Raw genomic sequence first — 27545 nt, 5'->3', positions numbered from 1 at the left:
CACTACAGCCTTGAACTTCCAGGCTCAAATGATTCTCCCATCTTGGCCTCCCAAAGTACTGGGATCACAGGCATGTACCACTGCACCCAGGTATCCTTTTTTTTTTTCTTTTTTTTAAGCAATAATTTTAATTGTTCCTTCCCTTCACCTCCCAGTTTCTGTCCTTAGACGCTCACATCCTCTAGCGCTTGGCTATAAAAGTTAATGAGGTAGCAGTTGCAAGCATTAGCAAGACGCTTTCGGCAGTTTGCCAAAAGCCAGGGAGCCCATCTTGAAAAGAACGTAGTCACCCCCTGCCGTCACGCCCTGACTGCCCAGCATTCTGCATGAGTGGCAAAGCCCAACTCAGGAACACAAAGCAAAAGACAGCACAGCACACACATGAACTTTTGCCACTTTTGTATTTTATTGTGGAACTGAGTTTTTTTTTTTCCTTTACATCAAATATCCTCAATGGAAGAGGGGATATTGCACACAAATATCATAAAAGCACTACATATTACTTTCACTGGAAACTAATTTTCTACATTAGATATGACTGGATAGGATAGAAGTGATGCAGGATTATAAGACATAATACCATACACAGCTGCAGACTGACACAAACACCATTCAGAACAAGAGAGAGGAGTGTGAAGTGCTTCTCAGCCGGGCTCAAGACCACTTCTTTCCAGTGCTGGAAAGAGGGGCTGCATGCAGTGTAGGAAAAGCGTGTCTCTGAACTGCCACAGGGTGTTCTCGAAAGGGCAGCCCGGTCTTGGTGCCACTTCTCCATGGCTCCTGTTTTGGGGAGCTCCAAACAAGTGCAGAGAAGCTGCCTATTTTTTCCCTTCCTTTTCAGTTTTTGATGCTGCCTTTAAAAATCAACTTCATGAAGTCACAGATTTTTTAACAGTAAATAGTTTTAATACCAGGTGAATAACCTAATTGCTTTCAAAGAAATGCTCATCCCTAGGCTGCTTTTGGTGTATTGTTCAGTTGGTTAAAAGATAAAAGCTTACAGTTCCTTTCAAATGGAAACAGGATCTTTTCTTCTAAATCTGAAGCACAAAAAAAAAAAGTTATTATCCTAACTCACAATATCATTACTGAGCAGGAACCTCCTGTGACAGGTGACTAAAGAGAGGCAAGAAAAGCAAATTCAGAATTGTAGAGCAGCTCCTAAGAGCTGAAATTTGGTAATAGAGGGAAAATGAAAGGTGGTAAGATTTCCATTAGCAAATGATTAAATCTTAATTAAATGAGTATTGGAAAGCTCCTAGACTGCATAAGCTATTGGAGACACTTAAAACATTCATATACACTGGGGAAACCATTCACTATGATATGTAACGTTAAGAAAAAAAATTTCTTTGAACTCCATGGAAAATAGTGTTTAAAGAGGGGAGGAGGGAAAGTTAGTCATTGTATCCAGTCCCACCACAAGACTGAGAAAGCATGCACAGGGCTCAGGGTTTTGAGAAAGGGGACAGAATTGGTTAAAATTGAAAATGGAGGGTCATCTCTAACATTTAGTCTCTGTAGAATTTTGTTTAAGAATACTACCAAAAAGGTCATGATCATGAGTGCTATCTCGATAGAATCCCATCATTTAAACAGAGTGTAAATTCCTTCCACTCAAATATTCAATCTATACAATTGGATTAAGTAATCAGTATGAACAAAGCTCCTAGAAGTCTGTGTCGATCTTTAGCTCTCACCATAAATGTACATGGTACATTGTGATGGCTGTTACTAAACTAATCGTGTATTTATGGAACTAGCAAAATTAGGTTAGTCACACAGGCAGGAAAGGTGTCTGGAAGGACAGGAGCAACCTGTAATGCGAATATTGGTTTTCTTGGTATACTCAGGCTCTGTGGTCATTATTGAGAACAATGGATGGAGAAAGGTACTGATAGATTTCATAGGAAAAAGAGCCAGCTGACTAGTGACAGTTTTTACATATTTTTCCCATTAAATCCCATAGCAAAAAAAAAAAAAAAAAGAGAGAGAGAGAGAGAGAGAAATTGAGGAGGGTGGAGTGGTTATAACTGAAGACTGGCTATAATTCTCCTACAATGTTTATAGTTTGTAAAGCAAAATAATGTTCATGTTAAATACATTTAATTTGTGAAATTGGAAAATAACTTGCATCTTCTGTCAAAGAAAAATCAACCAGAGGTCTGGATTTGGCAAGAAGGCTAAAAATCTGGTTTTCTTCCCACGCATTATGTAGACCAATTCAACTTAAGAGCTAACCATTAAATAATTATCTTGAGTATCTTAGGTTGTCTTATAAAATAAATTTGAAGTAGATGAGTTTATACTCAATGAAATTCATTTGCGTCACAATGACTTTTCCATCATGTGTTAATTTCTTGTACCCTTAATATGTTATTTTTCAAGGACTTGAAAGAAGTGGGGTAATAAATAAAAGCTGCATTTCTAGAGAAGCCTAACAAAAATAGAATATTAATTTTCTTTAAAAAATTAAACATTTGAAAAATGTAATTCACAGCATTAAGTAGACTGCATAGGTCCTCAGTGAAAGGACCCTGAAGAAGCATTTTTTTAAACCCTCATCGTAGTTAGCAGTGCAAAACGTAGACTTATCAGACAAAAATAAACTAAAATGTTAATTTTGAAATAAATAACTAACATAGAAAATAAAATGAGGTCATTGTTCTCTACTCCGTAGATCTTAGAGTCTGCAGGAAATGTAATGTGACAGAGCACAGCACAGTTGTCACGGAGAAGTTTGCCGCATCTGAACACTGGGTGCATTGATCTGCAACTTGAAACTTGATGTCAGTTTTAATCATAATCTGGCTTCCCAGGTTCACAGTTCAATGATGACAATGATGGAAATTTTCTCTAAACTCTACATGAACCGTAGGAGTTGAGAATTCATTTGTTTTCAATGTACTATTTCTTTTATTTTTTTTCCAGAAAAGAAAATCCCAAAGCAAATTTGTGCTAGGGTTCTTTGAACTTGGCTCTTTTACCTCATGGTTGAAGATCTTGAAAGAAGTATGTAGGATACCACTGGGTGATGTACTTGTCAAGGCCCTGAAAAGTAGCCTACCATGCCATTCTCCCCACTCTCAAGTAGCACTTTTATGTTATGGGAATCAAGGGGTGGGAGGTAACATTATTCCTGGTAGTTATGGGTTTTTAATAAATATCATTACTGCAATATCAGACTTCAATCTTGCCAGAACTTCAAAAAACATTATTCAATTTTTGTCTTACGAAACACTTAAAAAAAAGACTATCACTTGAGAATTTTCTCTGCAATTTCATGTAAATGAAAACGTGTTAAAAAGTTCATCTATGAAAAGTTCTCACATATCTTAAAAAAAAAATTCTTCTGTACACTTGTTCCCATTATTATGTTGAAATTAATGGAAAATTTAAAAAGCCAATGTAAGACAAAGGAAGGTAAATACTGTACACTTGCTGAGAACCTCTTCCACCATAAAATTCACTGTTTTCCCAGTTCTGATCATAGAAGCCATTTCAGTCTTGAACTTGCAGTAGTAAAGAAGCTGTGAAAGGCACAACTTGTTTGACTGAGAGGCCACAGGTGCACTGAAGTGGGATTCAACACGCATGACTCAGCATCAAACTGTTGGACCAATCAGATCAGCTTCTAGTACCCCCACACACGCTCACCCACGTGCTCCTTTAAGTATCTATAATCCTATGTGGATGTTTTATAAACTTGCTGTCTCACATTAAAAAATAAGTGCATCAAGTATCTTTGTACATTCAAGTCACTTCCTAAGGCAAATTGTCTACCATATGTACTCCCAACTGCTTTGGTATTTGCTTCAGTTAATTGGGGTGGACTTGGGTGTTGCTGCATGCAGGTTAATCGACTCAGAGTGGACTAAGTGGGTGGACAAATGCTGGGAGCATGCCTTAGATCAATCTACTTGTGTGTTTAGAGTCTGAGAGTTCTGAATGGGGCCCAAACCACTTACTTGCATGGCCAGTCTACACTCACTACATTATGTCAGTGTGCAGCCTTCAAACTGAAGGAGCTTAATTAAGATGTGAAAATATCACATGCCCTCATAACAAGTGTTGTTCTTTTTACTTTCTTCTAGCCAACTTGTTTTAGAAAATTAAGACTCTTTTTGATGACTCAGACTGACAAAAATGGAAAACTTTGCCTATGTAGACTAAAGAATGCCTACTGCCTGAGAAAATGCAGACCTAATTGTTGGTTTATTTTCTCCTCCTTACCCCACCCTGCTCTCTCTTTTTCTCTCTGGGTATCTCACCAGAACTCTCTGTCATTACATCTCCTTCTCTTGCATTCCTTTTCTTTCTCATTCTTTCTCTCTCTCTCTCCTGCGTTATCTTTGTGCTCTCACTCTCTCTCACTCTCTCCCATGCTCGCTCTCTCTCTAAGACAAATGCCTCTACCTAGCAGAAGTCAGTTGGGTTGGCTAGTGCATGGTTTCCAAATGTTCAGCAGAGATGAACTGGGGTAGGTAATTTTGCAGGAATTTGAACCCTATTGTGGGAATACTGTTATTTCCCTTAGCAATCAGCAAAAACTGAGAAATTTAGTGACTTGCATCACCATGACACAGTATAGCATTTGGCAGGTAATTGTTCAGCGACTTAACTAGATGAATTGACTTTTTAGAAAAGGTGATTTCAAATTGAAGAATTTCTGGAAACAAAGTTCAGATCCTGTGGTGTGGCTGGCCTTGGTTTTTACAGTTCAATCTTGCATGCAGGGAAGGACTCATCTTGCATAACCACTGTGCTGCTGCTTGCTAAAACCATGATGTTGAGGTCTTGCTGTTTCTCATGGGTCTCCTGGTACCATTCCCTCATTACTTCTGAGTCATGAGTTGGGATCAGTGTCACCTGCAGGGAGAGAAAAAAAAAATAGCTATTTAAGGGCAGAAACAGAAACCATATGAAAAAAAATTGAATAGCAAGGTATTAGTTAGACCACTGGAAGAAGAAGGGAAATGAGAGAAAAATTTTCTATTTTCCTCAAGAAATGCAAAGGTTTTTTCAATGTATATTTTCCAGGAACCAGAATAAAGCTGCAAAGAAAAGCTATTGTTTCTAAGGGAAATTGAAGGCTGGAACCAAAAGCAATTAATCAGTTTCTCAGTTCTTTACTGTTAAGAGAAGTGCTTCTGTTAGGGTACAATTTTTTGTATTTCCTTTAACACAACTGGTAAGTTTTGCATAAAAGATATTGCATATTTAATCCAAGGAGTTTTATCGCGCACTTCAAAGCCCTCAAAAGCCCACTCATTGTGCGTAACTAACATTTTGTCCCGAGAACAAAGATCTGCACCTTTACTTTATGTGTGTGGTTGGGGATGGAGGTATGGGGTGGGTAAGTAATGTCCTGAATAGTATAAATTCCACCTAGTATTCAGTAGGGAGCCACTGGGTGCCTCTCATTAGATTTCATATGATTAAATAACAAGTAATTCTATATAATATGATACAAGCACAATTTACTAGGTTATTTTATACAGAACCACAAATAGAACTTGATAAGCAAAGATCACAGCTGAATTAATAATGGCTGGTTCTAAGAATCATTTAAGGCCAGGAGTTCGAGACCAGCCTGGGCAACATAGGGAGACCCTGTCATTAAATAAAAAAGGGATGGTTTGTGGTCAGGCATGATGTTTGGGAGTTGGGAGTGTCCTATGAGGGACTATATTCAGCAATGCTCCTACTGTGGAATTTCACATAGAGAGCTGTTTTTCTAAATGGCCATATTCCTAGCTGCAGTCTACTCATAAAACACAAAGGAAGAAAGGCAATTCCTCAGCAGCTCTCATATGGAAATATGACCGCTTTGATTCACGCACACAAGACTCTTGGCATACTGGAGGAAGGGCAATTAATCTTAGGCCCATTTTGCAGATAAATGGTTTCTGCTTTAGTTAAGGTGTCTTTCCTCCAAGGCCGTGGCTGGTGGTGGTGCCAAGAATATTATTTCAGACACAGTTAACTACTGTGTGTAAAACTGACTTTGTTCTCAGGATATTTCGTGTGTGACAGACACAGGAGGCACCTCATGTGGATCCACAATCAGCCACATGAGGTGCCTCTTTAAACATGGTTCCTTCCCATTGCCTCTGGCACAGCTCAATCTGCAGTGCAGACACTGTCGAGGAGTTCTCACCTGCATGTTGCTGCCCCACTGAGCCTTTCCTTCCAACAAAGCGTCCAGGACAGCCCGGCTGGGCTCCTCAGCAGCAGGGTCATTCCCACTCACCACGTAGTAGGAAGACCGCACTCTCTTGAAAAATTCCACATCAACATTCTTACTATTGCTGTGGTTAGGAATGTAGCACAGGTCCAAATACACAGGGAGGCCTGGGGGCACAGCGGAGGACTTGGTTGTCTTGGTAGTTCCTGGTCCTTGGGTAGATAAACAAAGACAAAGTAAGGTCATAGCAAGGTGAACAGACCATACATCCAGCACATGTTCCCTACTCAATCACACCTTCCCTATTCAATCACAAGTAGGTCCTCTGAGTCATGCAAAGTGGTGACAGCATTTCCATCTCCCTGGTAATCTGTCAAGGGCATTTACCCTAGCAATGTGACAAAACATAACATGGTTGTTTACCACCTCAATAGGAGAAATGAAGAATGGGATAGTTTCCCTTTGTGGACAACCAACATTAGGAAGCAAGAAGAGTTTGAAGGCCTTTCCCAAGATGGCACTAGATATAATACCCCTCCTAAAGAAGTTGTTAATGTGCTTCTTTATTTGATAAGTGATCTAATAAGTAGATTTTAAAAGTCAAAAGAAAACATCTGTATTTGGCAAAACATAGCTAAGTGATCTTAGTGCTCTACTTTAGGGTCTCATTGATAGCAATTTTGTCCACAGCTGGATATTATACCCTAACATTTTACCTAGTAAACAGTTTTGATCTTAACCCCATATGATTTCCAAGGCCCTCAGCACCTCCATCTCATTCATAAACTGATGAAACACCATATTCCTTTCTTAGCACAGTATTCTGAAAAGTGACACTTCTTTCCCTAGACAAGGCTGGATGCCAAACTTGGGCAAAGGAAGGTTCAGAAAGACTAGGCTTTCTCTAGCTAATCAGGACACATCAGACTGCAACCAAAACCCCCAGTCAAATCACAAAGGTCTGGGAAAACTAACTAGTTCCAGTTAGGAAGTTTAAAGCTTTTGAAATGTTAATAGAACTAGCATTTTGAGGCAGTGGTTCTTCAGCCTGACTATATAATCAGAATCACCTCGGATGCTTAATACTGACACCTAGGCCTCATTCTCTAGAGTCTGACTTAAGTGGGCTTGGGTTGGGGCCTGGCACTACTGTCTTTTAAAAGCACCCCAGGCGATTCTAATATGCAGCTGGTTTCATTGCTGTAAAGCCAATTAAAACACCAGCTAGATTTTATATGCTTAATCCTCTTTCTCCGTAGGATATTTAAAGACTATCATCCCAGATTCAAAACCACCAGCTAATTCTATCAACTGTCCGGTTTTATTTTTAGAGAGGTAAGGGAGTGGTGAGAATCAGCCAAAGTAATAATTGGATAAGCTAATTCATTCTATGAATAGATCAATAGGTTATTTTAATGAATCTGAGCTGAAAGCCCTCAAGATATCCAAAGAATTCCTAAAGAATTCTGACTTGTACTAGAAGTTTGTGAATTACAGTTCTTCCAGTAATTAAACATGTCTGCCAATTTCGCCCTCTACTCTAAATCACTACCATCAACATCAAATGAATATTGCTCACAGAAGCACAAACTGACAGAACTGCTGAAAGTTGGCACAGGTTTGCTTTAAAAGTCAATTAGTACTGCAACTTTGCCTTTTTAGACATCTAAAAGCATCTCCAAAATAAATGAAAATTAACTCATTCTCACTTATTACTTTGCCTTTAAATTACCTCTTTAAATGTCCGAAAAAAGTTTTTTTAAAAATTCTGTGGGCTAGGATGTATATGTTCTGGCAAATTTGCCGTTGGTTTTATCTGTTTAAATGGATTTCATGTTTTCTCCTAAGTGCAGGTCAGTTGTCAACTCTTTCAGATGAAAGGGTTAATTATCTGGTGGTTTTTCATTCATTTTAAACATGAAAAAATTCCGATTATTTTCTATGTGCATGTAAAAAGGCCAAATGTGCTGAGAACTGAGCCTTAAAATTGATACTCCATATTGTTTAAAGTAAAAATTTGCAGTTTTAACAAATGCATCCTAAAGTATACTTAATTGGAGAGCTCCAAAGATTACTCTATCAGACTTTCCCTAATAAATCAGGGCAATGTTATTTAAATTATGTTGTACCTTACATGTTTGGGTCCATTTACATTACTTTCTGAGTTGTGATCCAAAAATCTCTGAATAATTACCTAAAGCAAATAAAATGTATGAATGCCAATCCTTGTGATTGATGTGAAGCAACAAAATGAAGCAGTACTGCCAGAGACCAGTTCCATCAAAAGCCCAGGTCATTGCTGAGAACCTGATAAGTCTGAGAATCATGACCAAAACATGAATGATCAAAAATCAGGGATATCTGCTCTTGCCAAGTGGCATTTCATTTGCTTATTTATTTTTGAGAGACAGGGTCTTGCTCTGTCACCCAGGCTTGGCATGCAGTGATACATACAATTCTGGCTCACTGCAGCCTTGACCTCTTGGGCTGAAGTGATCCTCCTGCCTCAGCCTCCCAAGTAGCTAAGACTATAAGCACATGCCACCACACCCAGCTAATTAGAAAACATTTTTTTTGTGTGGAGACAGGGTCTTGCTGTGTTGCACAGGTTGGTCTCAACCTCCTGGGCTGAAGCTAACCTTCCACCTCAGCCTCCCAAAGTGCTGAAATTACAGGCATGAGGGCATGCACCCAGCTTCCAAGTGGAATTTTAATCTGAAATAGCACTGAGTCTCTACTATTGAGGCCATGGGTAAGAGAAGGGTAAGAAAAGAGCCATTAATGCTTTTCTCTCAATTCTCACTGGATACTCACTGGTCAACTGAAATTATAGTATTTTTTGGCTGACAAGAAAATGGAGCACTGCCTTTAATAAGGATTTATCTCCAACCTGGTGATGTTTTAAATAAAAATGTGAACACTTTTAATTTTAAAATTTAATTTTTATCTTGGGTCTAGACTGGTCGATCCAGTCTTGGTGTGAAACCTCTGGTTCTCCTTAGTCGTTTGGGAGCTCCTGGCCTGTTACCCTGCTGGATTCTGAGGCCAGCACGGCTGAAACCAGTCTTCCAGAAGCACCTGAAAGACACATCCTTGGTTCTGAAGATTTAGAACAGGGCTGTAATTGCTGTGTTCCAAAATGGCACAAAATCAGGAATCCCATGTGATGAATCACAGCTGCTTTGAACCATACACTGAGCTATTTCCAAGCCTTAAGGCCACACTGGACTAAGATATATACCTTTGGGCAGAGGAGAAGAGTACAGGGAAGGTAAAGCATCAATTGTGCTACCTCATCTTCCCAGTACAAAGCCAAACAGGGAAATATAAAGGCTGTAAACACAAGTAGAATGGTTGTGACATATATCCAATGCCCAGCCTTCTCAACCTACCTGCAGTGGCGGTCTTGGCCGACTTGGATGCAGAGGCATTGGCAGCATTCTTGGTCTCCTTGTCTTTCTCTTCCCCACGTGCAGCTTTGACCTCAGGAGTGGTGGTGGGTTTTGCTGCCTTTTCCACAGATTCTTTCTTCTTAGGAGAAGCCACCCTGGACACTTTATCCGAGGATTCTTTCAAGCCCGCTGGTTTTGGTGAAGCTGCCAAGGGCTTAGACTTCCCATCACTCTTTTTGACAGGTGAAGATGACTTGGTCTTTGTACCCGGCTTTTTGGTTTTGGTCTTCTCTTTCAGATCTTTCTTTAGAGCTTTGCCCAGGTTCTGCTCAATGGCCAAGGCCTCTGGGTCCACCATGGACACATCAGGGTGGCGTGGAGAAGGGCTGCGGTCTTGCACGGGAGCTGGAGGTGGGTCCATGTGTTTGTACGTGACAGTTTTGTCTGTGGGGATGGTTTCCGACTCGTCTTCAGAGTCAATATTGGCATCGGCCGTGATGGAGGGGCACTCTTCAGTCTCCGGGGGAACATCAGAGTCGGTCTGGGATGGGGCTGACTCACTGACTGAGGTGGGAGGGGTTTCATCACACTGTCGGCCCTGTTGCTTTCCTCCTGGAGGCGGTGGGGCTCCCCCTGATTGAGTAAGGGGCTTTTCAGATTCTTCAGTGGGTTCTTCACTGGCAAACCACTCAAGAGGATTGGGATTAATGAAGGAGGGTGAAAGCTCTGTCTTGGGGTGCTTGTATTCACAGGAGGACACGAGGCATAAATCGACATCCTGGCGGGCTTCTGAGGGGGACTTCTTTTCTGCAGTGTAGCATATGTCTGAAGTCTCGTAGGAATATGTGGACGCCTGAGGGGTTCTAGTGATTTTCTCTGCAGTCTCGTAACAGTATGTGGAAGTATCAGGGGTTCGTGTTGTCTTTGTAGATGTCTCATAGGAATAACCTTCAGACTCAGGGAAACTGGTAATTTTCTCAGTGGTTTCATAAGAGTAGCTGGGGTCCCCAAGTGTGTGGCCACCATCCTCAGAGTCATCATAGCCATTGCTGATGTCATCCAGAAGCCTTCTAGACCTCTCAGTCTTTTCATAGCTGTAACCACTCACTTCGGGGGGGCTGGTGGTCTTTTCACTTATGTCATATGAGTACCCACCCTCTTCAGGGGTCCGTGTGGTCTTCTCAATAATTTCATAGGAATAGTCACCATCTTCAGGGGTCTTGGTAGTTTTCCCAATGGTCTCATAGGAGTAGCCACTGTCACTTGGGGATTTTGTGGTTCTCTCTGTCTTCTCATAGTAATAGCCACCCACTTCTGAGGTCCGGGTGGTCTTCTCATAAGACTCATAGTCATAATCTTCTTCATCTGGGGACCTGGTTGTTTCCTCAGGCTTTTGATAGGCATAGCTAAAGTCACCAGGTGTCTTCCCTCCACTGTCCTTCTCCAGGCCAGGTGTGGCCAAATCTCTATTCAAGGCTAGATGGTGTTGCATCGTATCAAATAACACTGAGGCACGGAAGCCATAGGGCTCTGCGGATGCTGCATCTATTGGTGGAGAAGAGGAACTGTGGCAAGTTGCTGTTTTCTCTTTGACTGCAGAGGTAGAATCTGAAAAAGTAGGTGAATATAAAGGAGAGGACTCTCGTGGGGTGAGTGGAGAGATATCAGATTTTGGAGAGAGCTTCTCTCCTTCCAGACTTTGCACTTTTTCAGAGGTGAGTGAGGCATATAAGGACATATCTCTGGGAGGAGCAACATCGGATAGAGTATCTTCTTGGAGAGGAGAAGCAATCTGAGAAGGGGTATGAGCAGAAGAGGTGGATGGGGAGGCCTCTACCTGAGATACTGAGATGAGCTCAGAAAGATCATTATCTTGGGTGTAGGACGGCTCCTCCATAGGTGGTATCTTATGTGATAAACTGGAGTCCTGCATGTCAGAAGGACTGTAGTCCACTTCAGTTGGCCCATTTTCAGTGATGTGAAGCATGCCTGCACCCACTGTAGGGTGATCTGGAGACTGTCGACTGAAGTCCATAGCAAGGGATTGCTCAGGAGATTCTTGGCCAAATTCAATAGACATTGAGGACTGTTCAGATCTGTGATCTTGAATGGGTGTCCTGGACTTTGCAGTTTTAGGGGAGAAGTCTGGTGGAGAAATTGACATCGGTCTTGGACATTCTTCTTTAGATGGAGACATTTCTGTTTCCTGGAATGTGGTAGGTGTTTGCACAACAGACACTGAAAGGGAGTCATCTACTTCTGTGGAATGTGGGGAGCCAACCTCAGCATGCAGAGAAGGAGACACATCATCTGTTGTTGGCTCTGGAAATGAGCTCGTAGCCACTGAGGCTGTGGACACTGAGGCCACACCCTCCATATGAGAGTATGTGTCTTCTGCTACGCCCTCATCAACAGGAGTAGCTGACTTGTCTGAGACAGTACCTTCAGAAATGGACATTTTAGTGTCTTCTTTAAAAGATCCAAACTGACTGACATCTATTTGTGTGGGAGAAACATCTCCTAATTTCCTTTCATCCAGAGCCAGTGCTGGTTGAGAACCCATGGCTTCAACATCATCAGTTTTCTTTTCTTGGCCAAAGTCTTCTTTTATTGGTACAAAGTCTGTGCTTTTCCCTTCCTGTTTGTCTTGGTAAAGACTAGTAGAAGTCATTTCAGAAACTGGACTTACTTGGTCTGGAGAGCCTTGTTTTCCAGTCTTTTCTTCAAAGGGGCTTTCGGCACCTCTGCCAGAAGCCTTGTCATCAGCACTTAGAAAACTTTCATAGGCAGACTCGGATCCAATGAGGGGCGGGCTGCGTAAAGGAGACAAAACTTTTTCAATAGGAGACTCTGAGTCAGGCACGGGCTCATCCATGGGGCTTACTGAAGCGCTTTCATTCTCATCTTTGGCATCACTGAATTCAAAACTCACTGGAACTGCTGGTGGTTTTTCGATGACTTCTGTAGGGAGGTGACTGGATTTCTCATCGGTGGGAGATTGATAGTAAGGTGTGTGACCAGCACTGCCAGTCACGGACTGAGATGGTGACACCACTTCCAGAGTCTTGTCCTCAGGACTAGCACAATGTTCTTCAACTACTTCTTGGGTCACCTCAGGAGACACCGGGGCTACTTCTGCCTCTGCAGAGACTTTAATCTCATTGGGCGTCAGAGAGAAGTTCACACTACGTTCACCCAGGGGGGTCTTTTCTAAGGGTGATGGTGGAGACGGACTCAGGGACGGGCTCTTCGACGGGCTGACCTTTTCACTTGAAACAGCTGAGATGGTATCTTTGATGTCCAATGTGGTGCTGGCTTTCACTTCAGAGCAGTAAGCATCACGTAAAGCAGATCTGCTGAATTTGTCTTCCTCCATGGAAGAGGGTGGTGATATGGTAGAGGCTGAAGCATTGTAATCCTTGCCATCAGTGGCATCTGTTTTTGATCCTTCAGAAAATCCGTTGAGTGGTGTGACATCAGCAGGTTTAGAGTATTCCTGAGAATACAATGAAGACTCATATTTGGTGATATTTACGAATTCCTGAGAAGGGGACTCCGTCTCTTCATTGTTGGTCTCATCACTCATCACGTCTCGAGGGGTAGACATCTCATCCATGGGGGTGGGCTCACTGGATATCTCAATAGTAGACTGAGTGTAGCCAGAGGTGGCAGTGAATTCCTCAGGCTGGTCTTCTCGATTCTCCTCATCAGAAGCAGTGGCCTCGCTCTCTGAGCCTCCAGGTAAAGTCTCATCATGAATTGAAGATGCAGGTTCTCGGCCAGGAGACTGGGCTCCTGGTTGCTTTGTTGGTGTGGTGAGGAATCCATACTGCTCCTCGGCACCACCAGCCTCTGCAGCCTTGTCAACCACAGCCATCACATAGTCTTCAGCTTCCATTTTTTCCAGCTCATATTCCTCCTCTCTGGCATCTTCAGCTTTGTCCTCCTCATCAGCCTCCTCCTCAGATTGTTCAGCCTCTCCTTTCTCAATGGCCTCATCCATGTCTTCTTCGGCTCGGTCATCCCCACTGGCCACAGACTCCCTCTTCTCCCTGATGTATGCATCAGCCTCCGCCTTGGCACTTTCCTCATCCTCAGTGGGGCTGTGCTTGGAGGTGCTCACACATACGTGTTCCTCCCCATCCTCTTCTGGCTCCTCAGCCTCCTCAGTTTCTGCCTTCTCTTCATAGTCTCCAGTCTCTGAAGATTCTTCAAAACCGGCTCCTTCATCTTCAAATTTTTCAATGTCGTCTACTCCCTGCTTCTCGACGGGCTCCAGCTCCTCAGGTGTCTGTTCACATTCGCCCTCCCCTTCAGTGGTGGTGATTCCCTCATCAGGGGACTCGGCAGGACCTTTGGTGACTTCTGTCTCCTTCTGGATGACGTAGGCTTTGACTGGCTCAGTTTCCTTCAGTTTCTCTTCGTCTTCGATTAGCTCCAGCTGAGGCTTGATGTCCTTTGTTACATCGACCTCTTCAGCCTTTAACTCTTCAAAGTCCTTGGTTAGATCCTCAGGAGATGACATAAGGGACCTCTCAGCTTCGAGTTCTTTGGCAGGGCCAGTGGCCGCTATTCCAGCTGCCACCATGACAGCTGCTGTGGTGGCTCCAGTGCCGACAGCTGCAGCGACAGCCTCTGCGGCCTTGCCTTCTTTCTTAATGACTTTTATTTTCCCCTTCTCCTTTGGCTTTCCGGCAGCAACAGAATCTTTCTTGACAGACTCTTCCTTCTTGGGTACTTTTGGTTTTAAAGCAGCTGGTTTTTTTGCTTCAGACAGAGGAGTAGATGATTTCTTTGCGTCTTTAGGGAGCTTCTTAATTTCTTTTTTGGGTTCCTTTTCTTCCTTTTTCACTTCCTTCTTCTCCTCCTTCTTAACTTCCTTCTTGACTTCCTTTGGCGGTGTTTCTTTCTTAACCTCTTTCTTGGGTTCTTTTTTCTCTTCTTTCTTGATCTCTTTTTTGACTTCTTTTTTCACCTCTTCCTTTTTTGGTTTTTCCTCCTTCTTGATAGGCGTTTTGTCCTCCTTTTTAGCCACTTCTTTCTTTGGCTTTTCCTTCTCCTCTTTCTTGTCTTCAGGTTTTACCTTTGTTTCCTTTTTCACCGTCTTCTCCTTGGCGGCTTTGGGTTTGACATCTGTGGCTTGCTTCTCAGCCACATCGGCTTTCACTGGAGATGGCTCTTCTTTGCTGGGAACCTCCTTTTCAGTCACTGAAGGTTTGGTCTCTGTTTTTACTGGCTTGTCTTTTTTCACCGTTACCTTTTCTTTGCTTTCAACTTTGGGTGGCTTTTCCACGTGATTCACTTTTGTGACCTCAGGGGTTTCTTCTTTCGACTCCTTGCGCACGGATTTGCTAGGAAGTGGTTTTGCAGCTGGCTTCAGACTTTCTCGGCTATCAGCCCTCTGTTTCAGTTTTGTTTGTTTCACCACAGGAGTGGGCACCTGGCCAGTGAGATCCTTTTGGGTGGCCAGTGGCTGCTTCAGAAAGTCTAGATGTTTGAGCTTTTCCAACCCTTCCAGGATGTTGTATTGGGTGCTGTTCCCAGGAAACAGGACTCGGATGATTTTCTCCGCAGGGTTTGCTGGATGCCACACAATCAAAGATGAGACTGAAGTTAAGTAGGAAATCGGGAGATCTACTTCTTGACCATTAGGCAGAATGAATTCAGCTTTGTCTTTGTTGGTGCCAGTCCACTGCTGCATAAAATACTGCATTTCCTTGCTGCTCTTGACTGGATTAAGCACATACATCTCAAGTTTACCCACTCCCATTTTTTGGAAAAGAATGACAGGATCAATAGTATTGCCTACACTTCTAAACAGAGGTTCTGGTTTCATGGACAATTTGTTTAGGTACTGGAGAGTGAAGCAGGCTTCTTCTATGCTTCTCTTCATCTTGATGTTTGGCTCTGGATTTTTGAGATTTTCAGGTACATTGAGAAATACAACTCCTAAGTCAGGGGAGATGAGGTTTTTCATCCAGTCACTATTTGTGGTGGAGCCCTGGGACTGTTCTTCCTCGAGCTCTGCAATTTTCCGCTGTAACATGCTGTTTATTCCAGGCAAATTGTCATCCCCAATGTGGGTGAGCAGGATGGAGTCCACTCGGTCTAAGTGTCGGATGAGCTTCCAGAAGCAGGATTTTCTCTCTGATCCGCCATTGATGAGCATATTGAAACCATTCACTGCAAACAAAGCAGAATCGCCCCTCCCTCCTGGAAAAATATAACAGCAAGGCTTGGAGAGCTTCAGAAATCCACCCGATGTGGGAGGTTCCAGGATGTCAAAGGGAGATGGGACTTCCACTGATTCTGAGAGATACTCAGTAAACTCAGAAAGTCCTTCCATTTCTGGCAAGATAGAAGCTGAATTGAGTTTAATATTGATGAAGTCTTGGAGATTGTGTCTGTCAAGATTGGAGTTCTTCCAGTCCCCTTCTTCAGGACAGAACAGGGTTAAGCTGGCTTTGTTGGCAGGATGGGTGGTGCTTAGTAACTCCCCGATCTGGGTTTGAAAGAAAGAAAGAAAGAAAAGGTGTAAGTGATTATCATCACTGATCCATGATCTCCAGCTATAACTATGTGTTACAGGATCACAGTATGCACATAGGACCAGTTTCAGACATGCACTCTCGTAGTGATGTTAGTTGCTTAAGTGCTGAAATACTTCCCTACTGGAAGGTGAACAGCCTTTGTCCTGAGCCCTGCTGCTACTGGCTTCTACCTCAACCAGTACCCACTCACCCTGGCACCTCCCCGACAACCCCTCCACCATCTATTCCTGCCCAGCAGGGGAATGCCAGTACTCTGCTCCAGTTCTAACACCAGTGACCACCTGGGCAACTGAGGATTGTGCTGCAGTGGTTATGAAACACTTTGAATATTACCCCTAGAGTAAAGGCAAAGATGCCCTTTTAAAAAAAACATTAAACTATCACAAGAGAAAGCTGTCTGGGTCATTTCACCACTAATAAAAAATGTTTTCTTTTGTTCCACTAGACTTGGCAAAAAAAAAGGCCTGATTGATACCTTAAAGAAATTCAGATTAACAGGGCATTTGTTGTGGCCTCCTGTCAGGATCTGGCATGAAAAAAGAAAAAACGCTTGGTGGGTTTTTCCCCATAGGAGACAAGAAGTTATGGATTGCCTATTACTACAAAAAATTACTGGTTTCTGGCATCAGTGCACACTGATTAAAACATGAGTGGGTCACCCAGCATATTCTCTGCAGATACAAATGCTTTTTTATTAAAGTCACGACATTAAAGTGGTTGGGTAATTATAAAAGCCAGTGGCCAAATTCGTTCCCCATTTGCTCATGTTTAACTCCACAGTGAGCCACTCTGTTCTCTTACTGCTCCCATTCTTTTCAGGGCAAGTTGGGTGTTAGCAACTAAGATCAAATGTGGCTGAAACATTTTTCACACATTGTTTAGTACTTCCCAAGGATGTAAACATAGAAAAGCAAATCAGGACCAAAACAGAAATTTTGTTTAATAAAAACGCGACTTTCTCTCTCACTCCATATTATGGCCATATATTTCATGGTCTTAGCCTAGCAAATTAGTGATGGAGAATCATGCCATCAACTCCTATATTCTTTCCGTCTCAGTAAAGCTCACAAATCAGCTCAGAGTTTCGACTGAAAAGGGCTCTGTATTCTGGATGACAAATGATCAAGGGGTAAAGCCAAGGTTTCATTTGGTCCAGGCATCCCTGAGCTAGCAGGTCTGAACTCTTACCTTCCAGTATTAGATTAGTTTCCTCTATCTCCTGACTATCAGCATTCTGAGGCTACTATTATGAATGTGTGTAAGAATAATTTATAGAATCTGAATTTTCCTATATTCGACTGCAATATTACAGTAAAATAGTCAATTTTGTTTTGTTAGCATAGTAGTCCTAAGCATAACATTTTATGTAAAGGGTCGCAAAATAACAAAATAATAAAACTTTGTTGTTTTTCTGTGACTTCACAATTTTCTATAAAAAGGATAAGAATCAACTCCTGTTTTTGGGAGCTAAGAAAAGTGAAAAAGCAAATGGTAACCATCTTTGGGTGGAGGGGACAGGCATCTTTGCTCAAATGATTTGCTGGCCAAAGCAAACATAGGGCATCAAATATGGTTTTTTGTACAATAATTAGCAGAGACTCTCATCACAATCACTGTAGCACAATTAAAAGTCTCTAGATCCCAATTTTCACACAAAGCACATGCAAACTATTCATGTTTTATAATATATTTTAGGGGGCAAATCTAGGATAACTGCTGAATCTTTAATAGTGAAACTTCAAAATTAAGTTTAGTTCATTTTAATTTCTGAAATTCCACCCTAGCTGAGAGGTGTGGCAGCCAAGGGTATAATCCAGCTGTGAGTAGGGGGCATTCAATCACTAGCTCTTTTTATGTAAAGTATGTAATTACCAGGTTGAAGCAGAAGACTTAAGTCTTAAGTAGAAAGACTTAAGGAATATCTTCCTACTTTCTGTCTTCTCACCTCTATCCAGAGAATTTCTATGAAATGCAGGAAATGACCCCAAAACAAAACAAGATTGCACAGAATTCCAAGAAGTTAGAGGTCATGAAAGATAGCCAAGAGACACTGGTGAATGAACAACTGTGATGTACAAGGCAAAGCAGAAAAGAAAGCCAGCATTGCTTTGACAGGTTTCTTTCCAGAGAAGGAAAATCTGGTCCCTCCAAAGAAACAGCAGCACATTCTGAACGATGAGACAAGAATGCAGAGACAGGGCTGGACAGAGCCCTCAGTCATAAAACAGACAGATGGAATTGGGCAGAGGGAGGAGGAGGAAGAACAACTCCTACATCCTTGGAACTACACAACAGAATGAAGCCCGTGTTTTCCCCCACAGCTTCTTTCCAGACCTGTGGGCCAACAAGCACAGTAGAGAGTGCCTCAAGGGCAAAGACAGGGTCTTAAGAGTGGCCAGCCCACGGCAGCACCCGACCAAGCTTATTCAATGAATAGATGAGAACCATAAGGAGGATCCAACAATGTTAGCAGTGGCAAGGAAGCTTGTGACTAGTTCTTAGACTTGGAAACTGAGGCTTCTTCTGAACAAATTGGGAAATCATCACCATGATAAATGGTAACTATTATAACCCACTACTCTAAACATTTCTGATAGCAGGCAATATATCTTCTGTATCTTTGTATCTTAGTTATCTTTGTTTCCTCAATTCATAATCAGGCTCAGTAGATGTTTGTTGATCTGTGTGCCAAACTTGGTCAGTTCAACACATGTTATCTTCCTGGAGTGGGTACTTCAGATGTAACCACACTGAGTGCTACCCTGGTTCTTACAAAGTTGGATGACAGATGCAACCAGGAGGAATATGCTTTGGGACAAAGATAATCTTTTTTGTTAATTACTTTTTCTGATTAAATGCAGGCATACTGGAAGAGGAAGGAAGATATAAGAAATAAACGGCTTTACTGCAGATGAGATTAATGAAACAAGATTTGAATTTCCAAACCATGGCCTACGAACTACATTTCCTTTTTGATTAGGTTACTTGCTTGGCTGATGAGGAAATACAGTAGACAGTGTATCTCTGGGTTTTAGTGAGGCATTTAATAGGATCCCTGAACAGTGTGATAGCAGAATTAGGTGGATTTCCAGCCAGCCATATAAATAGTGCTGCTTAATGTCAACCTGGAGGGAGGTCTATGATGGGCTGCTTCAAGTCTCATTTTCTGGCCTGTATTCACTTGGATAAAAATGGCGAAGGCGTGCATATCATATCTGTGGATGGTATGAAAATGGGAGACATAGCAAAATGTGGAATGGTAGAATTAAGGTATTTATAAAAGCTCTTGACATTGGGATGATGGTGGCTAAGTCAACTCTAACAGGATGGCATTCTAAAGGGATAAATGTAAGGTTCAATAAACCAGCAGGGTAAACTACAGGATTGGGAGATGTGACTTAACAATAATATCCATAGAAAAGACTCAGGGATTTTAGCTGACAGTCAAATGGATTTATCATGAAGCCAAAGAAGCTTAAACTTCAAGGTACCTCATTGGCATGGCCCTGTACTTAATTGTGTATTAATAATTGTTTCATTTTTCTTAAAAAAGAGCCCTTAAATTATATAAATTGTAGAGCCCCTCAAAGCCTGCATCTCTTCCCCATTGACATTTAATGGTGTATGGTGATGGTCAAAAGTCACTTTTAGACTTCTTTAATAGAAGATTGTATTGAAAACTATAGACATTATTGATTCTCACAATCCTAACCTCGTCAAATGACTCCTGAATAGGGTGTCCAGTTTGAGTCATGACATTTTGGAGAAATTAGACCAACAAGCAAAAACCTGAAACAAGTCTCCCTTACTGGCTCCTTCCTCTTGGCCTTATGACCTCTCAACACTGGACCTGGGCCCCTTTCTCTTCTTAAAATATTTCTCCTCTAGGTCACATCACGTATCTTCTGGGCTTTAAATACCTGTAACATGCTAATGGATTCCAAATTAATATCTCCAGCCCAACTCTGAATTCCCTGAGCTCTGTTCTTATAAATCCAACTGTCTGATTTCAAGGCACTAAAACACGACCAGGACTAAACTCCTGAATTCCCCCCATACCCATCCCATCTCCTCTTCTTTTTATTTTTATTTTTTTAATGTTTTAAGTATAGTTTTTTTTTTTTTTTTTTTTAAGAGACAGAATCTTGCTCTGTTGCCCAGGCTGGAGTGCAGTGCAGATTATAAGTGAGTGCAACCTAGAACTCCTGGCCTCATGTGATCCTCCCACTTTGGCCTCCTGAAGTACTGGGATTACAGGCGTGGGCCATAGCACCTGGCCTTCACCTCCCTTTCTTGACAGAGGAACAAGTTTGAAGGACAGTGAGCAGGGTTATGAAGAACTGTGGGTAAAACTGAAGGTGATTAACCTGAAAGGGAAAAAATCGGCAGTGTTGGTGAAGGCTATCTAAGACACTGTATGTGGGAAAGGGATCACATCACTTCCTTGAAGATACAATGAGACAAATAAGGAAAAACTTTCTAACACAGAGACTGAAAAATGCCCCCAGGAGATGATGATTTCACCATCCCTGGATTTCAGGGAGGAGTGGGGTTAGCCAGACAATTGTACCGTCTGTTAGTTCTGGTTTTGTTAATTGATCTCCGGTGATTAAGACTCCAAAACCCTGAAGTTCAAAGTGTACTGATAGTTCTATTTTTTCAGTCCATTTATTTTTAGCTGTTCTTATGTTTTTTAAAAAGTATCATTTTTGTTTGTCCCAAATTGTGGTTTTGGTTTCCCTGGAGTTAACTAGTATGTTTCAAGGACTGGATAAAAGGAACAGAGCTGGACAACAAGTGGTCTTCAAGGTCCGTTTGTTATTCAGTTACTCAACCCTTTTTCCAAGGCAACAATGGGCAATCCTAGCTCCAAAAGGCTGATAACCACTGGTCCAGTCCAGTGATTTTCAATTCACTTTAGCTGTGGCTTCCTTTCTTTGTGGGTGGCAGAAGAGAATATGACATGGTCTCTGACCATAATGATACCTGCCTGAGTATAATGAAAATATGTGTCCTCCAGAACCTACCCCAATAAGTATAAGCCCTGGGGAATCTGCCCTTCCACGGAACTCGAGTTCTTTAGTTAGAGCAATTTTTTTTCTCTGTAATTAGTGGCAAAATCTGACACGTGCACAGTCCACGGTGCTAAAACTTTGCTTCCGTAATCTAGTAAAAATGATTAAGCAGCAATATTCATAACAACCTTATTTAAAAAAGGGGAAGGAGGGATATTATTTGAGATGCAAATATGCCAAATCGTGTTACTTCCTTATTGAAAATCTTGGCAATGACACTTTTCTTTACATATTTCCTTTGTCTGGTTTTTCGGCAAAAAAGACAAACCAATGACTTGGGTAGAAACCAACCACTAGAAAATAACTACAGAACTGCACAGGAATGTGGAAAGTGCCCATGTGCATGCAAATGAGCTACAAGCAGGCCACTTAACTGCTCACCATGTCATTGGGCCACTTCCAGCCTTCTGCAGCTTTCTCTCTTCCCTGAGGCAAGATGCTAATATTGTGTGTGACCCCAGAGCTAATAGACAAATGCCCACCTGCCTCCGGGTACAACATGCATATGGGGACATAATCTTGCAAAACATTCTGACATTATAGTGATCAAACAACAACTTCAGGACAGTAGGCAGAGTGAGAATTGTAGCCCTAGCTTTGGAATTTCAATGCGATCGAACAGTGGCTTACTAGGCCTTTACTATGTGCAGGTGCAATGGATACTGAGATGAATGAGGCAAGATGCGTGAACTCTAGCGGCCTTGGAGGAAAACACAGCCAAAGCTTGCATTTTGAAGTGGTAAAGATGAATCAACTGTGAGTGAGCTCTGAAGCCTCTGAGAAAGGAACTGCCTGCCTGGGGGATCCCATCCTGGTGTGTGTTTCAAGATGCAGATGACACCACACGTTCTAAGAGCTGGTGCTTCAAAAATGTTCCTTTTCACAGTTTTGCATTCTCCCCACCCCAGTGGCTGGAGAGTGAACGTTATTATGCCATCTGATCAGTGTTTTTAAAGAAGCCTCCAGGTGACCCAGATGAAGTTGGGCAGTGTGCTTACAGTTCTTGCCAGTGATGAAAAGTACAAACAGAGCTTTCTCTGAACCACAGGGCCAAGAAAAATTAAGTGCAGAAGGACACGTGGCCCTTCACAGTACACATGAGATGGACAAGCCACCATCTCAGGAAGGCAGTTTTAAACAGATGTGGTAACTCTTCTTATCAGAACATCTGTCAGTCCCTCCATGTAGAAATCTGCTATCAGCCACAGGCAGGCCCCAACCTGCTATGGGGATGGGTCTGAATTGTTTCTGTAATTGCTATAAACATATAAGCTAGATAAACAAGGTGCATTACTTTGGAAAGTTTCCCACCCAAGCAGAAATAAGCACATCAAAATCTTTGATCTCATTTTACAAAATACCACTAACTTCACACAGTTTTCAACACTTCACATGTGTCATCTTTGAATAAGATACGCATTAGAAATATGAATGATCCAGCTTCAGTCCAGCTACTCTAGCCATCTTTTTCTTGGGTCACAGACGTGCCCCATTTTCCTACGTGGCTCCTTTTGTAAAGCCCTCTTTCTTTTGTGGGCTGTTCAAACAGCCCAAGTTCAAACACTGGGGCCAGGCATTAAAGTAAGAGAAATCTGAAATAATTAGGCCTGGAAAACGAGGTGCCAAAAGCGCAAGATATCTTTGGAGTATTATTTCAGAAAACAGGAAATGCAGGTTTTCTTTTGGGCTCTGACATTTCAAGTTTCTCCATCATTTTTACCATCTGTAAAGTGTTGACTGTTCCAACCCCTCCCATCTATATCTCAGGCACATTAAGAATGATTCCAATTAATTGTAAATGAGTGCTCTAAATTCTTTTGGCAATGAGCCATGGAAATAAAGTATTTTGGATCATGCAGTTTTGCTTATTTCAGGAGAGCTGTGAGGTTCCGTCCCTTCTTCTTCTGTTTCCCCCAGTGCTCTCAAAGAGGAACCTAAGGCAACCAAGCCACTAGAAGCACAGATATTCTCAGACATGAACCTACCTCTTGATCGGTGAAAATCTCTATGAAGTTCTGGAAGGAGAAAGAGCCGGACTGGAGAATGAGCTCTCCGGTATTTTCAAAGCACTGCCCGGTCAGCACGAGCAGCTTGTGTCGGGCAGCATCAGTGATCATTAAGCGCACCTGAAATAAAGCACAGAATGTAGGCCCTGAGCCATGGGCAGTGCTGCCATCCCACCTTCATGACAGGGCTAGCCTTCGGAGCCATGGGAGTTTATTACCAGCAAAGAGCATTCATTCCCCAAAGGTCTAATTTCTCCTGGAGGCCAGAAGAGCACGGGAGGGTTGAATGGATCCCTGGCTGTAGGAACATCCACAAACCCAATAAGTGTAGTTATCAGTTTGCCCATGAATACCATTTTCAAAGTTTCTCTACAACCAAGACAGTAGCGATAGTTGACTTTCTCCCCCTAGTTTCCTCCTCTTTTTCAAAGCAGTCTTCACAGCTGGTAATCATTTGTTCCACAGCTGTTAGAAATGTCTGCTAGCAGCACGTGGTCTGCGAAGCCAGGGAAGATGGAACTATCTCACAGGCTGAATCACCATGTACAGTCCAGGTTCCCCAGTGGCCTCCTCAGGAAGCACGGGGTTCCAAACTAGGGTCCCAAAGCAACCCCTCCCATACGGCATCTCTTCCCTTCCAAGGCGTGCAGCAAGCACACACACAGCTTCACGTGCAGTCTCCAATGGCATCAGTAAGGTGCTTGACATTGAATATAAAGAAAAGGCTGCCCCTAAATAGCAATCTTTGAGATAATTGCACATGGTTTGTGCTAAGGAACTCTCTGTGAACTTTTCAGTGGCAGGAAGCCAGCTGTCCTTCAGCAAACACCACTCTAAGCACCAAGGTATCCATTTTGAGCCCAGTTCATGAATGTTCAGCACATCCTACTTGCCAGGCATCATGTTAGGCACTGAGGGGAGGATACAAAAGTAAACAGACCATGACCCCTTACCCCTACCCAAGAATCCCACAGTCTAATCACGCAAAAAACACATGTACCTAAGTAATTGTTTCAGCCCCATCTGCTCCACAGGCAAGCCTGGATTCCTTTTATAAAATTCCATATTTTTCCTTTCTCACAACTCTTCCGGGCAGTTTGCCTGGACATATATTAATTTTCCAGCTTTTTTTTTTTTTTTTTTCCTTTTGAGACAGGGTCTCACTCTGTTGCTCAGGCTGGAGTGCAGTGTGCAGTGGCGCCATCTCTGCTCACTGCAACCTCTGCCTCCTGGGTTCAAACAATCCTCCCATCTCAGCCTCCTGAGTAGCTGGGACCACAGGCATGCCACACCATGCCTGGCTAATTTTTTGTATTTTTGGTAGAGAAAGGGTTTCACCATGTTGCCCAGGCTGTAATTCTCCAGCTTTTTTCAAGTTGTAATTACTTCGTGATTCTGTTAGTAACAGAGATTGCTATCCCATCACTTTCCTCAGCTTTGCACCTTCATGGATTGTCAGAGGTCCTGCTGATCTAAAGCAGGCAGAAGTAAGTCAGGACAGGTGACATCACAACAGCCAAAAAGTGGAAGCAACTCAAGTATCCATCAACTGAGGAATGGGTACACAGATGTGGGCTATCCATACACTGGCACTGTTCAGCCTGGAAACGAATGCAGTACTGACACATGCTACGACATGGATGAACCTTGAAACTGTTAGGCTAAAATAAGCCAGACACGCAAGGCCACATAGTACATCATTATATTTATATGAAATGTCCAGAATTGGCAAATCAGGACAGGCAGGTTCGCGGTTGTCAGAATTGGGGAAGAATGGAGAGTGACTGCTGATGAGCTCAGAGTTTTTGGGGCATGATGGACACATTCTGGAATTAGATAAGGGTGATGGTTGCAAAACTTTGTAAATACACTAAAAACCACTGAATTACATACTTTAAAGGGATGAATTTTATGGTCCTTGAATTATATCTCCATTTACAAAAACAGGATACAGTCACAGAGATGCTCAAAGTGTGGGTAGAAGGGACACTGCAAATAACGGAGGCTCCCAGAGACTTTGGCTACTTTCATGTCCAAGAAGCAACTCAATCTCAAAAGCGCTCAACTGTAATAAAGGAAGTGGAAAGTAGAGTGATAGCAACTCCTCTGGCCTGGGTGACCAGGGACTCTTGGCTTCAACCAAGCTCTTATGTCACACTGGGCTCCAAAATACCCAGTTACTCTCCATAGCAACAGTTTCATATGGTGGTAATAATAACGATCACAGCTAATATTTACATTTCAGTCATTATGTGCCATGCTCTGTTCTAAGCACTTGGTACTTCTAAGCACAACATTAAATATGAACATTAAATGTAGAAACTATTATGACCCCCATTTTACAGAGGTGCAAACTGAGACAAAGACAATAAATAACTTGCTTGAGGCTCCCAGCTAGTAAGAGGCAGATGTGGGATTATGAACCCAGGTGACCTGGCGCCAGCCCATGCTCCTGACCACTATGCTAGCCTGCCTTTCCACAGCGATAGGAGTGTGCAGGAGAGCTCTGAATGGGGCTTGCATTGAGATGCCATTCTTGAGATGCCATTCTTCTCCAGGTTTGCCCTGTATGTCGCGGCCTGAGGGCTTACGTCTATTTTCCGTAATACATCCCTATCAGACTCCATCCCAGCAGCACTCCCCACCACCCCCAGCATAAATACCCCAAATTCATACTCCCTTGCCTAGACAAAATCTTACAGTCCCAGCTATTATCTTCCTCTTTGTCCTTATCAGGAGGAGCGGTCTCGGTGGTACCGATGCAGGGAACCAGCCACTTAATGGGGATTAAGAAAGACCTCTTAACCCAGAACTTCTCCCTGTTGTGTCCCTCTCCTGCCCCCATTTGCCCAGACCTTCTAATCCACTGGGTCCTTATCCAGTGTGTGGGGCCCGGCCCCAGATTCTACAGAGCTGAATGCTTACCTCGGTGCTGACTGCTTCATCAGAAGGGTTGATCAGGACCACTGTTTCTAAAATGTCACTTCGGTGATGAAGGATCTTTTGTCCTGCAGGCACAAAAACACAAACAAAAGAGGAGACCTTTAGCTTTTCCAGATAAAAACTGCCCTGCCTGCTCCTGGGACAGCAGAGGAATTTCTGCCTCCGACGTGGTACACAGCACTGAAATTCTCTACATCATCTTGGGAAACACAATTGGTGCTATTAAAAAAGAGGGTGCAGCCACTAGCAGGTTCCTCCCCAGGCTGGGTTTGTGTGGTCGGGCGCTCCTCCCGCTCTCACACTCTCCAGTTTTCAGGGTCGGTCTAGGCAGCCTGCTTGCGGTAATGGCGGTTTTCATCTGAGACAAGGGTGGGTGCCAGGAAAACTCAACGGGGCTCTTGACATTTCCTTTCTCATGGTAATTGGGGATGTTTCTCCGTATCAGCCTTTCTTCTGGTGAGAACTGCACTGAGATTAATTAGGAGCCTTATTGTGAAATGAATGACATCCAGAAACCCCAGCTAACAATTAGCCCAACAACCAGAATGGCTGTCTGAGGCAGGCTTACAGTCTGTTGGAGTATTCATTAATTAATTCACTTGCTCATAGGAAACTAGAGACACCGTAAGCAAATGAAAAGTGGAGAACAACCCTCCCACGAAACAGGGTGGCCAAACTGCCCCCTAAAAATATGCCCAGTGGACGGAGAACAACAAAGCAAGGCGTTGGTGTGATGACCGCCTGTCTAAGGAGGGCTGAAACCCTGCAGGGCTGTGGCTCCACATCTCTAACTCCCCCCGCTCACAGGTCCCAGGGTCATTCGGTGGCTGAACCAGCCCTCCAGTCAAAGTGGACGGAGACCTGTGCATGACCTTCTATGAAGACCCCCCTCCCTGGACAATGGGATGAAATGATCAGGCGGATGTGTGGCCAGAGTTGGTGATACATGCTTGGGCAGCTGCTAAGGACAGGGAAGTGGGTGTTCTCTCCGAAATGTGGGAGGGAGACGCATGGTTGGGAGGGTAGACACAAACATGTCTGCTGCTTGGAAGTACAATGACTCTCAGGCAGCAGGAGGAAATGGAAAAGAATCTGAGGGAGGCAGACACCAGAGGAGTGAAATACAAGAGGAGAGAATGACCAAAAGCAACTGTTTTCTAGAAAAATAGTTTACCAGTTCTTCAAAAAGCTAAAATAGAATTACTATATGACCCAGCAATCCCACTTCCAGGTGGAATTGAAAGCAGGAACCTGAACAGATGCTTGTATGCCAATGTTAATTGTAGCATTATTCACAACGGCCAAATGGTAAGACAACCCAAATGTCCATCTATGGATGATTGGGTAAAATGTGGTATATCAATACAATGGAAGATTATTCAAACATAAAA

General features: G+C 42.8%; 1 protein-coding gene across 1 annotated transcript in view; it reads right to left on the bottom strand.

Moving 5' to 3' along the window:
- Positions 1 to 384: 384 nt before the first annotated feature.
- Positions 385 to 27545, bottom strand: part of MAP1B (microtubule associated protein 1B) — a 102851-nt gene continuing 75690 nt past the window's right edge. The window contains exons 3-7 of the mRNA XM_024246858.3: positions 26137 to 26219; positions 23191 to 23331; positions 9580 to 16081; positions 6161 to 6399; positions 385 to 4869 (exon numbers count right to left, since the gene is read on the bottom strand). Of these exons, the coding sequence (XP_024102626.3) occupies positions 4714 to 4869; positions 6161 to 6399; positions 9580 to 16081; positions 23191 to 23331; positions 26137 to 26219 (7121 nt within the window). The 3' untranslated portion in view covers positions 385 to 4713. The remainder of the gene's footprint in view (positions 4870 to 6160; positions 6400 to 9579; positions 16082 to 23190; positions 23332 to 26136; positions 26220 to 27545) is intronic.

Source organism: Pongo abelii, chromosome 4 (genome assembly GCF_028885655.2).
Source record: "Pongo abelii isolate AG06213 chromosome 4, NHGRI_mPonAbe1-v2.0_pri, whole genome shotgun sequence".
Classification (NCBI taxonomy): Eukaryota; Metazoa; Chordata; class Mammalia; order Primates; family Hominidae; genus Pongo; species Pongo abelii.
This window is presented reverse-complemented; position numbering and strand designations above follow the sequence as displayed.